Genomic DNA, 16,628 nt, shown 5'->3' on the forward strand with positions numbered 1-16,628 from the left:
CTGTCAACATTTGGCATCCGGACAGCCGGCTCGGCACGCACGCCGCTCGTCCGGGCGGCTCGCAAGCGGTCTTGAATTTCCGCTGCACCAATCGCTGCCCTGCCTAAGTTGGCCCTGCCAGCTTTGAGTCTCTCAAGCCCCCACGACGTGACTCGGTGTCGCCTTTTGCCTCTTTGGGGCAAAGCCAATGCCTTTTTCTCCGTTCCGGCATCGCTGAAGGGGCCCCAACTCACCCCGGCACGAGGACAAGAGCCCGTGGCTGCTTTGGAGGCGACAGAGCGAGCCGGTGCAGGATTCGACCGAAGGGCCTCTGTGCTCTGGCGTCTGTTTCCCTCAGTGGCTAACCAGGGATGCATGCAAGCCGGGGACGAGGGCCAAGGCACCCCCCTGCCCATCTTCCACAGCCGCTGGCATGCCTCGGGATGAATCAGCAGCTCCCATGACTAGCTGCCACGGCCGGCCTCTCCCTGCAAGCTTTTGCAAATCTATTCAGCTCGGAGCAACCCCGACACCTCACAGTAGCCAATCTCAGGAGCTCCGTGATGGTCGCCCCTTCCCCTCCCCTGGCCCACCCGCCGTCCACTGTGGGGCGACCCCATGGCAAGAAAGAGCACCCCCATGGGGAGCCGAGTGCCCACGTATGCCCGGGGGCGCATCTCCTCTCTGTTTCCCAGAGTCAGCCGACCGGTGATGACGGTCCCCGCACGACTCGCGGCGTTTCCAAACGGGGGGTGGTTGGTGCCGTGCGTCCTGCAGTCTCGGCCTTGAAACGTGGAAAGGGGGGGACCCGCACAGGGCCCTCCCCCCTCGCTTTGGCAAGGGGAGCGGGGCTGCCGGCACCCCTTCCTCCCAAGAGCCACCTGCGGACTCCCCCTGCCTGGAATGCGCCCCCCCAAGCCCCTCCTGGGCTTCCACGCCGTTTTCTTTCTTCCCTGCACAGCTTAACCCCCCTGGGCGGTGAACATTTCTGCACAACTTCACAGAACATCAATTTTCCCCCCACTTTGAAGTGCAGAAATGACAGTTGAGCATTCGGGGGCCTTTTTGAACAGTGCGGCATCAAACGCTCGTCCTTGAACCCGGGGCTGGCTCTTTGGGCGCAGAGCGTGTGGGGAGGCGCCACTCGGCGGCGAGGACCGTGCCGGGACCGCTCCGGCGGCCACTGCGCCCCTCCATGCCTCGCGCCCCTTCACCCCTCGGGCACCCTGGGCACCGGCGGCGGCCTGGACGGCTCCCGGATCCGGGCACGCGCTCCGCCTCTCCCAGGGCGGCACTGCGGGGTTTTCCGCAGGGAATTTGGAAGCTTTCTCTGGGCGCTTGGTTTGCAGGGAGGGAGCTGTCGAAATAGTTTCGTGCGATAAGAAAGGGAAGGTGCCACGACCGAGCGCCACAGACCACGGACGCCAGGCTGCCTCTCCCCGAAGGAAGTTTTGGGGGCTGCCGCAGGCGGAAACCAAGCTCAGAGAGGGCGAGATCTACCTGGGCAGGTGTTGTGCACGGGCGCCGGGCTTCCCGGCCACTCAAGTGGGGTGTTTCCGGTGTGGGAGCCGGAGGAACCGAGCCGGTTGTGGGTCCAGGAGAGCTGCCCCGTGTCTGCATCACGACACGCTGAACTGAAAGGGGCCCGGGCCCCCACCAGGCCCAACCCACCTGCCAGGCGGCGCTCAGCCCTCGCTCCCAGCCTCCGGTGAGGGACAGCTGCGCCCTGCCTCTAGAGTCACCGTCCTGCCGAGATGCTTCTCCCAGCGAGCCCAAAGCTGCTGCTCGGAGGCCTCCTTCACGGCAGGACCGGCTTGGGGCGCTCCAGGCGCGAATTTCCCCAGGATGTGTGGCGGGGTCAAACAGGGGACTTCCCTCCACCCTCCCGGAAGGCTGGCAGTGCCACCTCTGCCCCCCGGGAGCAGGCCGGACCTCTGTTGCGTGGGCCCCGCAGGGATCCGGCAACAGGAAGTTAATGCTCGGCTTGTTGGGATAATTTCCACTGTAATTTAGGGCTGAATTTCCAGTTTTGACTGGAGGCTGCAGTGTTCCTGAGGAGCCGCATGCAGCGAGTCCCTGGGTTCGGTCCTCCTGGAGGAAGGCGTTTTGGGGTCTGCCTTCCGGAAGAGAAGAGACGCGAAGGCCTCGAAGCAGAGGCGGGGCACGCGGGCCGCAGCAGGCACCCCGCCTTCGGGATGGGGGCCTGGCCCCGGAGTGGCTCCCCGGCCGCCCCCTCTGGGCAGGCGGGCCTGCCCCTCACCCCTCTGCCCCGGCCCCTGGCCCACTCCGGCTTCCCTCTGTCTCCGCAGGGCTCCGGGCCGGCTCGGGCGATGGTGTCGCTGCGCCAAGATCCAGCCAGCACCGAGTTTCCCTCTTCGGACGCCCTGGGAAGCAGCCCCTGCGGCTGCCACATGCAGACCCGGGACGACTCCGGGGGCCCCGTTCCACAGGTGAGCTGGGCTTTGCTGCCGCTGGCGCACCTCTGTTCCACCCTCTCCCCTCCGGGTGGGCTGGGCAAGATGCTTGGAGCTGGTGGCGGGGGGGGGGAGGCGCTGGCCCTCGGCCTGCCTGCGGTGGGAGCTGGGCTGCAGGGACCCCCAACCCGGCCTGCTCCAGAAGCCCTTATGAGGCCGGGCTGGGGTGGCAACCGGGCCCCTCTCCCCGCGAGCCTGCCTCCTTCCGGGCCCTTTGGCGGTTCTGCTTGGCGAAACGGGAAAGCTCGGGGCGGATGCCGCTCCCAGAAGGGCTGGCCCTGCAGTCGCCCCCCCAACCTGACGGCTGTGGGTCGCTTGCAGGAAAGCCCCAGCTTTTGCTGCGCGTCCTACGATGGAGACGGCAGGGCGGCCCGGACGACCTCCGAGTCCTCGCAAAGCTCCAGCCCCTCCTCGCCGCCCCTGGACCCCAGCTACAGAAGGGTTCCCGCCGGCCAGGCTCTGCACGCCGAGAAGGCTGCCTACCGGGGCGGGGAGACGTTCCGGCGGCTCAGCTACGAGGACGGCAGGCCCCTCCGGGACAGCCTGCGGGCGCCCTTCCACCCCTACAAGAGGCGCCTGGCTGAGGAGGCCTTCCCCGAGCCCCACCTGCCCGGGGAGGGGCACCCCTTCAAGGTGGCCGGCGCGGGCGACTTCGCGGAGATGGTCGGGCCGGCGGCGCCCGCGGAGGTGGAGATGTACCCGCTGCACATGGCCGCCTGGTGCACGGGCCTCCCGTTCGACGGGCAGGGGCCAGAGCCCCCCGCGCAGGTGCTGGTGAGGCGCGCTCTCTTGTACTCGCGGGTTCCCCCCCTCAGCAGACGGGGGTCCCGGCCGGGCCGGCCCCTAACCAGGCCCGGATCCCCGCCTTGCAGCCCTGGTCCCTGCGTGAGCAGGGGGCTGCACCGGGGGGCCCCCGGCCGTCGCTTGCCTTTCTGCCGCCTTTGGTGCCTGGGCAGGGGCGGCTCGGCTCGGCTCGGCTCGGGGCGGATGGTGCAGGCCACCCTGGCCGGCCCCAACCCCCTCCTCTGCTCCCCCCAGGACGCGCACGTCAAGCTGAAGACACCCCCGCTGGAGGAGCCCCCGGCCCTCTACGGCTACCGCGCGCCCGTGCCGCAGGTGTACTGCCCGTCGCACCCCTTCCATCAGGTGAGGTGCGCTCGGCCCGCCGGCGTCCTGGCCGGGGCTCCCACGCGGCATCGGCCCTCGGCCGGCAGGGGCCTAGCAGCTGGACCACGGATCGTGCCCCTGCCCCCGGGGCCGCCTGCCTGCCCGGGTGCCCTGTGCCAGGGCCGGGTGGCCTCTCTGGCTCCGACCGGCTTCGCCTGTGGCCTGGCAAGGGGAGGGTGACTCACTGACCTGGTTGCGGGCAGGACAAGGGCTGCTTTTGTGCCGGGCCGGCCTCGTAAAGCCTGCGGGAACCCGTCCTCCCGACCCGACCATCCCCATCCTCCTTAAAAAGAAGATGAGCACTGAAACTCAATAAAACAGAAATAGCTCCCGGAACACCCTGCTGTTGCCGCCTGCTCCTTCCCGACTTCCAAGGAGAGGCTGAATCCCATAAAATCCAAATTACAGTGCCAGCGCTGGGCAGGGCCGGGCTGGCAGCCCCGGGGCCTCCCTGGAAGTGACTCCGCTGCCCAGGGCAGAGGCATTGCTGAAGCCGGGCCCAGCCTTTGGCCCTGGTGCCCGTGGCCGGCCGGTCCACGGGGTCCCCCAGGCTGGCGGTTGGCTCTCCCGAGGGCAGGTGGGCACTGGGTGGGTCACGGCACCCCCTTGGAGCGCGGCGTGGGGGCGAGCCCTGGGCCCTGGGCCTCGCTCTGGCTGCTTGCGGGCCGTCCTGGCTCCGTGCCAGCCTGGCCTCCTCCGCAGGGGTGTAGTGGAGCCGAGCAAGGAGAGGAGGAGGAGGAGGAGGGGCGCCTGGAGCACTTTGCCGGGATGTGGACGTGGCGATTAGCCCGGGGCGGCCCGGGGGCCTCGGAGGGAGGCCCAGTCGGGCAGGGGCCTGCGCTGCTGCCCTGCTCGCGCTCGCAGCTGGATCATGCCCTCGGCGGCCACCTCCCCGCTTCCCAGCCAAGCGGCCGACACGCAGCCCCTCGGCCGGCCCTGGAGGAGCTGGGAACTCGGATGGGATACTTGCGACTAGAAGGCCAGGTTGCCCCGGGGCCTCTGCCCACCCCTTTCCCCCCTCTAACCGCCTCCTCCCCCTGTGCTTGCATCGCCAGTATCCCATGGGAAGCGGCCACCCCTTCGGCTACATTTCGGCATCCCCCTTCCCCTACCAACGGCTCGGTCCCCAGAGCACCCAGGAATACCCTCAGCCGCTGTTTCCAAAGCCCATCTACTCGTACAGGTAAATCCCTCCGCATCCCCTGCCTTTTCCCCTAAGAGATCTCTTCTGGCTGACCTAAATTCCTCAGCACAAGGTGCCAAGAAACTCCTGAAACGGCATCGCAGCTTCTGCCAGCTGGCCGGAGACATCGCCCTTTCCTGCTGCTTCTTCGGAGGGAGTTTTGAGGGATGGCGACAAGGGCCGTCTCTTCCCGAAGAGGCCGTGGGTGCCATCTTTCGATTCCCCCCGCTCCCTGGGCTGGGAGATTTGTCATGGGCCCTGGTGTTGTTCTAGTGGCCGGAACAGAACCGCTTTCCATCTGTAGGCAAAAGTTTTCATGTTGTCCTCCTGTGTTTTTAGGCTTTTAATCTTTATCAGCCGTCTGGAGTGTTTTGGCTTTTGGGTGCTGTAGGCAGGAAGAAACAAAACGAAGGGCAGAAACCGCAGATAAATGATCTGTGTTGTTAGGAGAATGCCACTTTAGGGAGCGCAGAGGTGGACACGGAGGAGGAGGCAGGCCGGTGCCCTGACGCCTGGGAGACTAGCACGAAACCGGGGAGGGGGCTGGCCGGGGAAGCCGACCTGGGCTACCCATGGGAGGAACGACCTTCCGTGCAGGGTGCTGGGCCCTGAAAGAGGCTTCCTTGGGAGGCGGTGGCCCTTCTTCATTGGCGGTGCCTAGGCGGGAGCTTGGGCGGCTCGCTGGCTTTGGGGAGGATGTCCGTGTGGGGCGCTCACCCCTGCCAGACTTTCCACTGCTGTCCCCTGTAACGGAAGCTGTGAAGCAGGCAAAGGGTGGAGAACGCCGGTCCCTTCTTAACCCCCTTTGCCTTGTCTGCTTCTCCAAGCATCCTCATCTTCATGGCGCTCAAGAACAGCAAAACCGGAAGCCTTCCCGTCAGCGAGATCTACAATTTCATGACTGAACATTTCCCCTACTTCAAGGTAAGCCGGCAACGGAGCCCGGTCTGTCGCTTGTACTGTGCGCCTCCTGCTACTGGGCTGTGTGTCGAGCGCCGCAGATTTGGGCCAGGTTTCTAAACATGCTGCGCGTCCGAGCGGCTAGTTCGGCTCACGCGCCTGGGAAATAAACGCACGCCTGCAGCCCCACAGAATCTGGGGAGCTGGGAAGAGCCGACCCGCTGCAGAAGCGGCAGCTCAACCCAGAGGAGCCGCAGTGCTCCTAACCCGCTGCGGCCTTCCCTGCCGTCCCCCGGCTGGGTGTCGGCTCCTGCCCTCAAGCCCCTTTCCATGCCAAGGGAAGGAAAAAGACCGAAGCACAGGGAGGAGCGCCTTGAATTGGGCCACGGGCGCTCGCTGGCTGCTTATTTACTCCGAGCCCTGGGTGGAGGCGAGGCGAGGCCCTGGCGGCCGTGCCAAGATCCTTCCGCTCCGCTTTGCCGTAGGTACACACGCGTGCGCTCACTCGCAGCGACGCGGAGGGCCAGAAACTCGCTTCCGCAAGGAGGAGGGCCGAACCGCGTGGCTGCGCTGCCGTGCGATGGCGGACCGTGCCGAGCCCGGCTTTTAATGCCCGCCACAGTGTTCAACTAAGCTCTGCTTAGCTCCTGGCTTAAGGAAATAAGAACTTGCTTTTAACATGCAACCACACGCCATGAAGCGGAGTTTTGTGCAAGCGGGATATTGCGAGTGGCAGGTTGGAATTGTTCGTGCAGCCGGAGTCCGGCCCTGTTTTGTGGCCCCTTCTGCTCCCGCGCGGCCTGCCCGCTCCATGGATCTGTCCCCTTCCCTGCATGGGAAACGCAGCTCCGCCACGGAGCCTTAAAAATTTAGTAAGATTCCAGTCCTCATGCTTCTGAATCACGACAGGAGAAGTTGCCTCCTGCCCGTTTGGACCAGCTCTCCACCTCGAGCAGGGCCAAGTGGCACTTGCTCTTAGGGGTCATGCAGCGGGGCCCTTCCCAGTCCTCCCGGGAGATTGTGGGGCCCAGAGCAGGGGCCACGGCATGCCTGCCGGGACTCTCCGGGGACAGAGGGGCAGCTTCTGCTGTGCCCGTGCAGCCGGGCCGGGAAAGGCCCCTCCATCCTCTTCCACAAAGCCCCCGAGATCCTTGGCGGGGCATCGGCTGGTTGAATCGTTGCTGCTTATTCTGTCTGGCGAGCCGTTTGCCCCTTTTTGCAACTCGGGCTGGCAAAAGGCTTCTGCGTTTGCTCCGATTTAAGTGCTGCTTCGGCGCCCTTTCCACCGGCCGGCCGGCCTCACCCTCCTCCGTCTTCCCGCGTGTTTTCCACCCAAACGGCTTGTGGAGGGAGCGCAGTCGGGAGAGGACGTGGTGTTCACTTCCAGAGCAAGGGTGGAGGAGACTTTAACTGGGACAGGAAGGGGAAAGAAAAACACTCATCCAGGGCAGCCATCATGGAGGCAAAGAAAACACTGGGATGAAACGAGCCGGCCAATTAACTGCGCTGCAAAGGCAGCTTTGATGATGCAACCGGCTGCTTTGCTGGAATATTACAATCTGACTCCTACGTCCTCAGAGAAGGGTGGGGGTGCATTGTGCACAGCAAGGAAGAATTCCTGCTTTGAAGTACCTCTCCCCTCTCCTTAGAGGTAGATTTAACAACGAGAGAGTGTCGCAATCGCAAGATCCCGTAACTTTCGAGAGATCAAGGGGCTGGCACCTGGCACAGGGATAAATGTTAGTTACGGATCTGCCAGCTGCCGAGTCCTCTGCTTTCGCTGGGAGCGTGTGCCCGGAGAACATGCCGGGCTCGCTTGAGGGGTGCCGGGTTCCCCCCGTCACACACTTTTTCTTGTGGAAGGACAGCGGGGTGACACAGCTAAGGGAGAGGCCATGGGGGCTGGGGGGGGGGGCTCCGGCCCTGTGTTTTAGCCTGCAATTCATCACTTATTTGGCTTAATTGTGTCCTACCCGCCCTGAAAAGGCAGCTAAGACATCTTTGGTGCAGTCACAGAAACGGGGCAGCCCATGGGAAACGACGCGGTGCACCAGGAGGTGGGGAGAGAAGGGGGCGCAGGATGTTTTGGCACGTGGAACGGCCCTGCCAGCCTTCTCGTCTCCTGGTGCCACCTCCTCCTGCAAAGAGGAGGAAGTGCCCAAAGGTGTACAGAGGGAGACCCCGTGCTGGGAACAATGAGGACTAGAATCGTGCTTAGTGGGAAAGGCAGTCGGACAAGGCCTGGAGCCTCCGCTTGGGCTGAAGACGGTCCCAGTTCCGTCCTCAGTGGGGAGGTTGCTGCCCATGTGCCCCAGGTGCAAACCCTCGGGCCCCAGAGTGAACGAGGCCCTCGGGACTCCCCGGATAGCCACAACCCTTTGCCCCGTGAGCAGCCCTTGGGTCGTTCCCCCGCCTTGGGAAGGTGCTGGGGCAGAAGGAAGCCAGGCGTGTATTTCCCTCATTGGTGCTTTAACCCTGGCGATTCCACCTCTTTTTGCTGGCGAAGCCCAGAGCTTTTCAGAGACGGGATGCCTTGCCTGGCTTTTTCCCACCCCGGCTCATTTCTCGCCGCAGCCACTGCTTCAGTCTCACTGGGCCCTGCTCAGAGTAGGCCCATTTAAACCCATGGACTCCAGCCTGTTCCGAGGTGCTGGAATCTCGGAGGGTTTCAGTGGGCCGGCTCCACTAGGAGCGGATTCCGGCCGCCCGCTCGGCAGCTGAGGCAGAGCCAGGCAGGGACGGCAGAGCGCAAGCTGCAGAACCGGATGAGTTCCAGAGAAGACCAGCGAGCGCAGAAAATAATTAGAAATGTAATTAGATGTTCAGCAAAAGCACCGTTGTGGTCACACAAATGCAGACATAAGCACCATTCCTGAAATTCAGGAGACGGATGTTTGCCCGGCTCACACCGGCCACAAGGAGCGCGTCTCGTGCCAGAGACCGACCTCGCGCTCGAACAGATTTGGGGGCTGCTGCTTCGAACTGCCCCAGCAGAAGGCCGGGCTTGGCTTCGGCTGGTGGGGGGCTGCAGGGTCCGGATCCCAGGCGGGCCTCCAGTCCGCACGGGCTTCCGCGAATCCACGGCGGGTTCCTGGAAGAGCCCAAAACTAGGTGGGAGCTCCGGGGGCCTTCTGAGGTCAGCCGTGGAGGGTTGCACGGACAAGATGCGCCCCTCTCTCCAGCTTCCGGCAGGTGCACAGCCGCGCAGCTGGCTCTCGAGGTCGCTGCAAGGGCCTGGCTCTCCTGTTCGGGGCAGCTCGCGTCCCTGTCAATTTGCACAAGCGTGGAATTTACCTGCTCAGGGCTCGCGTGTTCCCCATGGGGCGGTGGCGTGTTCGATCCCGCCCAGAAGGCCTCTTTGGGAAGGGGCTCTTTCCCGCGTGTCCCAGCCTGGGGCTCCCCGAACGGGTGGCCGTCGGGGGGAGCGGGGCCCTGCCAGCCTGGGACGGGCTCCTCGCGCAGCGCTCTCTTCCCAGAGCGTCCAGCCCCTCGGAGATTCGGGGCCGGCTCCCTTGCTAGCCGTGGGACCCTTTCCCCTCTTCCTTGCTGCGGGAGCGATGAGCCCAAGGCGTGGGAGAGGCCGATCTCGTCTCATTAACCAGCAGGCGCATGAAGGGGCCTTTTTATGGGGTAATTATCAGGTAGTGTTCCAGCTCAAAACAGCCTCCTGGTTTGCACTTTGCTAAAGCAGAAAGGAGAAGGCAGAGGAGAAGTACACACACTGTTTTTAGTTCTTTCTGGGGGAAAAGGAGGGCTCGAAGTATAAGAAATCAGTAAATAGCCCCTCGGAGCTCTTGGGATGGGCAGGTGCCCTGCTCACGGCGTGTGTGTCCCAGCCTGGGATTTGGGGCCTTCCTTCCGGCTGATGACTTTCCAGCTGAGAATTCCAGGTTCCCCAGTCACGGTCTGTGTATGTCTTACAACTCACGCACCATCCTAGATATAAAAAATCGCAACCGCTCGTAAACGCCCGGCTTACTCCGCTCGTGAATCACGGCGTGAACCAGGCCGGCCGCTGCCCACAGAGGGCCCATTTCCCAGCGTTTGTGTCGCTGCGCGTTGTCTTCTTCGGCTCCCACTGCGTTGGCTTCCCCCTTCGTTCTTCTCCGCATCTTTGATGCCCAGTTTGACTAAGTGCTGCTGTGCGAGGCCTCCAAGGCCGCTCGCTCTTCGGCACAAGTTCTGGCCGCGTCCAGGTGTTGTGTCTTTTGGGAGGAGGTTATTACGTGGCTAACTTAGTACCGGGACCGTGTCATTTATTTATCCTTTTTAAAACTTTCGTATGCCGCCCTTTGTGCGTGGCATCTCAGGGCGGCTTACACCCCTTAAAGTCAAAATACAGTAAAAACCACCACAACTATATACCTAAACAACATAGTGACAATACAAATCCGCATCAAAATCAAAGCGACTGTTAAAATGTTAAAATAGTCATTTTTAAAATGGCGATTAAATCAAAGGGTTTTATTTTGCTTCGCGGAAACCGATACATGGCGTGGATCAATGGATCGCTTGTGCCCTTTGGACACTTGGGTGCGAATGCTGATATTTCTGTCCTGGTTGCGTGTAAGCTTTGCAGCTTGCTTGTGGGAATTGGGATGGTGCTGGGGGCGTGGGGGGAGACAGGGCATGCGCCGTCAGCCCCGGCAGCCCCCGTCCCCTCCTGGCACGCCCCTCCTGCTCTCTGCAGCCCGCTTGCGACCTTGGAGGGGGCTCCAGCACGGAGCTAGCAATGCTGGCTTGGGCAGGGGACATTTGAAAGCCACGAGGTTGGATCCTGAATGACGGGCATTGCATTAGGAAAAGAAAGAACACTCCACAGAACTGAACAAGAAAAAGATCTCGGAGTAATTGTGGACAACAGGCGAAACACGAGCCAACAAGGTGATGCGGCCGCCAAAAGGGCAAATGCTATTTTGGGACGCATTAACAGAAGTATGACTTCCAAATCATGAGGAGTAGTTGTTCCTCTGTACTCCTCACTAGTCAGACCTCGCCTGGAGTCCTGTGTCCAGTTCTGGGCACCAAGATTTAAGAAAGATGCAGGGAAATTAGAAGGGGTCCAGCGGAGGGCAACCAAAATGACCCAGAGTTTGGAAATGCTGCCCTGTGAAGAGAGACTGGGAGAACTGGGCCTGTTCAACCTTGAGAAGAGAAGACTGAGGGGGGCATGATCTCCCTCTATAAGGACCTCAAAGGCTCTCACAGAGAGGAAGGTCAAGATCTCTTCTTGCTGATAGCAGAGTGCAGGACGCGGAATCATCAATTCAAGTTGCGGCAACCCAGACATAGGCTGGACATCAGGAGAAGCTTCCTCACTTGATCGGTATATGCAATCTTCGGCTGCATGTTGCTTTTCGCTCCTCTCTCCTGCATTTCTTTCCTTTTAAACATCTCGCTTTCCTTGAAATGTCACAATGAACCACACGTTACGGAAATGACTCGAAGGGTCTCGCGTCCGCAGCCCCTTGAGGGTGTCGCCGTTTGTCCGTCTTTCTAGACCGCTCCGGACGGCTGGAAGAATTCCGTCCGCCACAACCTCTCGCTCAACAAGTGCTTTGAGAAGGTGGAGAACAAGTCCGGCAGCTCATCCAGGAAAGGCTGCTTGTGGGCCCTGAACCCGGCCAAGATCGACAAGATGCAGGAGGAGCTGCAGAAATGGAAGAGGAAGGACCCCATCGCCGTCCGGAAAAGCATGGCCAAGCCAGGTGGGTGGCCGCCGAGCCGGCTCTGAAGCGGCAGGCGCGCTTTTTCTCTGGTGGGCTTGCTGCAAAATGGAATCCCTCGGCTGGAGCCTCGGGGGCAGAGCAGCCAGGAGGGGGGCCCGGCTGTTGTGAGCACGGGGGCGCTGCTTGGCTTCTGGCTGTTGGGACACCCAGGACGCTGGACTCTGACCCGATCCGGGGTTCCTCCCTCCCTCCCTCCCTCTCGTTCGCACAGAAGAACTTGACACCCTGATAGGGGAGAAGACGGAAGCGCTGCGGCCCTCCATGCTGGGGGTGGCGGCCCCCACAGGCCCCCGGCCGGGGGCCCTGCAGCACCACCGCCTGCGCGAGCCGCCCGCCTCCCCTGGCACGACGCCCGTGGCTCCCGCCCAAGGACCCTTGCCGGCCAGGCACTCGCTGCCCGGCATGCTGGGGGAGCCGCGGGCGCCCGGTTGCCAGGCGGCCCCCCCGGGCTTCCCGCCCGCGCCGCCCGCCTTCCCGCCGCAGCTGCCCGGCGCCTCGCCCGGCCCTTTCCCCGCCGTGGAGGCACAGAGCGGCTGCCCGGGCCACGACTCCCCGCTGCCTGCCCAGACGCCCCCGGGGCGCGGCATGAAGAGGCTGCCGGCTCCCCGCGCCATGCAGGAGGTGCTGCTCCCGGAAGGCGACCTCAGCAACGACATCGACGCCCTGAACCCGTCGCTCACGGATTTCGACCTGCAAGGTACGCCGCTCACCCGGTGCGGGGCCGCCGGGAGCCTCCCGGGATGGTGGCTCGGCTCGGCATGGGCAGCCCCGGCCGGCCGAGGGCCCGGCCGGCAAGCGGTGTGGCCGTGAGGAGGACGAGGCGGGGGGAGCACCCGGGCCCGGTGCTGAGTCCCGCTGTGTCTCCTTGCAGGAAACCTCTGGGAAGAGCTGAAGGACGACAGCCTGGCGATGGACCCGCTGGCCCTCATGCCCCCTGCCCCCGGACCGCCCCCGTGCTTCCCCAGCCCGTGCCGGACGGAGGAGGATCCCGATGGGGCCCCCGGCGGCTCCCAGCACCCCTCCCTGCCCAACATCCACCTCGCCACGCTGTACTCCGCCTTCGTGGAGCTGGAAACGGGGTCCCCCCCCTACCTGAATAATCCGGGCTCCAAGCCCATTGCTCTGGTCTGAGCCCCCCGCTGCCATGGCGGGGCGTCGCTCCAGCCCAGTTCGTGCCTCCCGAGACCAACCGCGGCCTTTGCCCCGCCAGACGAGCCCCGCTCCTCCCAGAACGGCCCAACGGCGGGACCCCAGCCCTGCCCGAGCGCCCACGGCTCCCGGAGGCCGCCGGGGCCCGTACGGATGCTCAGCACCTGCTCCCGCCTCCCGCCGGCCGACGAGCGGATCACGCACCCGCCCGAAACCGAGCTCTGCATATAAAAATATACCTTGCATCCACTGCATCTTGACCGTGCTTTGCGAGTGGGTCAGTGAGCACAAGGAAGGCACCTGGTGGCCCTCGGCGGCCCCTGCCTCCGTCCACGTGGCCCTCGGCTGAATTCCCGTGGGCAAAGGGGTCTCGCTGGGGGGAGGCGGAGAAGCCGAGCGGCCCGGCCTCGGCCGAGGGGCGGCAGAGAGGTTTTCACGGGAGCGTGCGCACCACACTAAGCCGCCTTTTCTTCTGTGCAAACCCCCGAAAAGCAATTGGGGGGCATCCTTCTTCGCAGTTCCCCTCTTAAAAAAAATAAAAGTTTCCTAGCACGGGCAGCATGCCGGCAAATTGGATTTTGCCACCCCCTGACGGGCCGTTTCAGTTGAGAAGCACCCGAATATCACGCAGTCAAAAAAGCGACCCAAATCGGAACGGAGCGTATTAAGCGGAAGAACGGTTAGCAAAATCATTCACTCCCCTTTTAACTTTATCTCACAAAGACGGCGAAAACGTATAATTGCAATCCTCAAACAGAGAGTAGAGAGCGAAAAGCGTAACCGATTGAGAGCAAAAGGACAGAAGGTTATTTACATAGTGAATGGAATCCCTAAATCTCTTTATTCAGCTTTTGGGACGAAAGCTGATCCTCATTTAGCATGGGAGTGAGGCGGGGGAACGTAATGAGCCTTACTTCTGAGTAGACACATACAGAACCACATAGTACAAATATTCACCCCTCCCGTTGCTGGTTACCATCCGTCTAGGACGATGCCCTGTTTGTTTTTAAAAATAGCCGATCTTTTCGCAGCTTGTTGCAAAACCCTCATTTTTCCAAACAGGAGGAATCGGCATTCTTCCAGCCTCTCCCATCTCACACGAGTCCTTGCAAACATGGGGTTTTGTAGTGTCAACTTCCATTTCTTGACCTCTGAGCAGCTTTTCAAATATTTGCTTGCGTCGCTTCGCTTTTGCTCCGATACATCAGTCGAAAGGGTGCAGTTTGGAATGGATTTTCCCAGCATCTTCCTCGCAAAAATCCACAATTTTGTGTGCGCTCTTTCCCCGGCACTGAACTCTGTGGAGTGGAGAACTCTGCTGCCAGATTCGGGAAAGGGTGGACTCGGAAGGCGAACGGGTTTCCGTTCGGGACAGGGCTTGGTGTGGCGTGGCTCGGGTCTCCGCCAGGCTGTCCAGCCTCCCTCTCGGTTGTCCCCTTGGGAGCAGGTCCCTGCACCCCGAGCCGGCCTTGCAGGGGCTGCTGGGGCTCGGTTCTCCGTGGACGCAGCCAAAGAGTGGCCTGTGGCCGCCACTTTGGGCGTGCCGGTGTGGAAACTGGAGGGAAAGGAGGCTGCAGAAGAGACTTGGGCTGCTCAGATGAGCGTTCGGGGAGGGGAAGAGGGCCGCGGCACCCGGCGTGGCTGCAGCTGGACAAGCTGGCTCGGGGTGCAGCTCCCACCCTGTGCAGGGGACGATTGGCCCTGTGCAGCAGTGGCCGGATGCGCGGACTGGCGTCCATGCCGGAGGAGCCCTGGGTTAGCACGGGAAAGGGTGGGCCGGGCTTCTGTGGGGTGCTCCGGGGGCACACGGGCCTCTCCCCAAGGCGCCGCGGGTGGGTGCCGGTCCCTCCCTCGGCCAGCTGCGATGCCGCTGCGGGTTGGGCCGCTGTCCTGGGCTGGGAAGGCCCTCCAGGCTCCTGGAGCACCACGGCTGCCGGTCACCTCCATCGAAAGACAGACTGGGGGGCCGACACAACTTGTCAGCCTCTTTGCTCCGATTGAAAGCAGCCCTTTTTTCAGAGTCATGAGGACTGGAGTCTTGCTTAGCCTTTACGTAGGGAAAGGGCTATGGCACAATGCACAGCCCTTGCTTTGGGCGGAGAGGGCCCCAGGTGGCTTCTCGGGGTCTTTGGCCACGCCGCCTGCCAGTGAAGGCCTCCAGCCCCCCGGCGAGCTGCGCTCCCGAGCTGAGCCACGGCCGAACCACGGGCCGTGGGGGAAACGTGGCAGGTCGGGTTGTCGCAGAGAGAGCCTGTACTTTGCAGTCCGGTTGCAAACCGGGCTGTCCACCGCCCACAACGCGCAGCGTGTGGCCCGCCTCGCAGCAGCTGGGCAACCCCGCGGGGACGGCCAGTTGCGCTCCGGGCCCAGCCGGTGCGAGTGCCAGGCCCGGTTGCCCTCGCCTTCCTGTCTCATCCCCGCTGGATCTGTGGCCAGATCCCGGTTTTGCAGGTGCGAACGTCTGCTGCCCTCTGTTGACTCGTTTGAAAAAGCGACTTTGCCAGCAGCATGTGCGAGGCGGCAGAGCCCGGCACTCTGGGGCACCGCATCGCAAACACACACACGGGCCGTGCCTGTCCTCCCTCTGCTGGTCGAGGCCCGCAGCGAAAGGGGGTCCCCGGGGGGACATGAGAGCGAGGAGGCCGTGGCCCCCACCCCTCCACAGGACAGGGCCGTGCCAAAAAACTGCCGTTCTCAGTAGGGGCAGGACGTGGGGGGCCAGGACCCCCACCCCACGCACAGCTCGCTCTTCCCCTCCCAGTCTGGCAAAGGCCAGCAAGCCAGTTACGCCGGCAGCTGACAGAAACAAGCCCCAAGGTGGACAGCAGGGTAGAAATGGCTTTTTCCTCCAGGGACGAGAGGCTCCGTCACTCCCGGGCTGGACCACGCCTCTCCTCCGGGGTCCCTTTCCACAGGGGGAGCTTGCTTTGTATGGCTCGATGTGGCTCGACTTTTAAACTCGTGCTTATGAAACGTCTCCGTCTCACCTCGCGCTCACCCACCCCAAGAAACGGCGCCGTGAAAGGATCCAGACAGTTGCTCGTCCGCAGCCCGGTATTTATTTTCTGGGTTTGTTTCGTTGACACAAACTCCCTTCATGTCCACAAGGAAGACTGCTTGGCCCTTCACCTGAATGCAGTTTTCGTCAGCGCAACACCCCCCCCGCCCCCCGCTCTGTCCTCGCCAGGCCAGCGTAATCGCACCCCAGCAAGGCTGCTCCCGCGGCCACGCGCCACGGTTGCAATCCCGAATGCTCGATTCCCACGGCCGTGGGGAAAACATGTGGATGGATGCACGCACGCGCACGGGCTCCCCCAGCGGGGCGCGGCAGCTGCTAGTTCCAGCCGTGGATGCTCCGACTCTCATGAGCCAGAGCCCGTGGCTGGGGAGGAGGGCAACCGGAATCCCACGGCCTCAGGCAGGCCGCCTCACGTCCGTAAGGTCTTGCATTTTGCAAGGTGATGCTACGGCGGATATTCCTAGAAATGCGGGGTCTGGAACCTAGGAAGAAAAGGCAGACCGCGCCGGGAACGTGATCCAGTTCACATGGCTACGTCGCTCCAATGGAAGAACGCTAACACCTATCTGCACCCCAAAATACACATTTAGCACTCGGAGTATACAAAGACAACGCAACTTAATGCTACGCAAAGAAAGGGGGGGCGTGTCACAGCCGAGAGGCCCCCTCAGGATCCGTGTCCGGAGAGTAACGCAGTGGGGGAACCTCGGAAGCGGCTCGTTCTGCACCAGGGGGGCGCTGGGTTGGGGAAGACCGTGCCTGAGGGTTATTCTTGAGGAAGGAAACGGATCTTGTATTTGCTGCAGAAAAGCAGGTGGAAGCTATTTCTAGCTCTGCCTTGTGAGCGTCTTATCCGCCCTGGAAAGCAGGCCAAAATGTCCGCAGGGCGAACCAGCCCCCCCCCCCCGCCCCCTGAGAGGAGCCGCAGCGCTGCCCGCAAGGACAGACCGCGTGGCTGGCAGTGAAAACGGACCACGGCGGCTCTCGGCCGCCGACTCAAGGCGGTCATGTCCCAGCAGTCCTCCTGG

The 16,628-nt window shown here is 62.8% G+C and overlaps 1 protein-coding gene across 1 annotated transcript; it reads left to right on the forward strand.

Moving 5' to 3' along the window:
* The first annotated feature begins 542 nt into the window (after positions 1–542).
* FOXN1 (forkhead box N1) lies at positions 543–12,563 on the forward strand. Its single transcript, XM_044430578.1, has 10 exons — positions 543–638; positions 1,053–1,244; positions 2,289–2,429; positions 2,775–3,227; positions 3,492–3,599; positions 4,676–4,803; positions 5,631–5,727; positions 11,204–11,411; positions 11,644–12,129; positions 12,304–12,563. Exons 1-10 carry the CDS (start codon positions 543–545, stop codon positions 12,561–12,563), a joined length of 2,169 nt encoding a protein of 722 aa, XP_044286513.1.
* The last annotated feature ends 4,065 nt before the right edge of the window (positions 12,564–16,628 follow it).

The sequence above is a fragment of the Varanus komodoensis genome, unplaced genomic scaffold (genome assembly GCF_004798865.1).
Source record: "Varanus komodoensis strain SLA01 unplaced genomic scaffold, ASM479886v1 scaffold20_3, whole genome shotgun sequence".
NCBI lineage: Eukaryota > Metazoa > Chordata > Lepidosauria > Squamata > Varanidae > Varanus > Varanus komodoensis.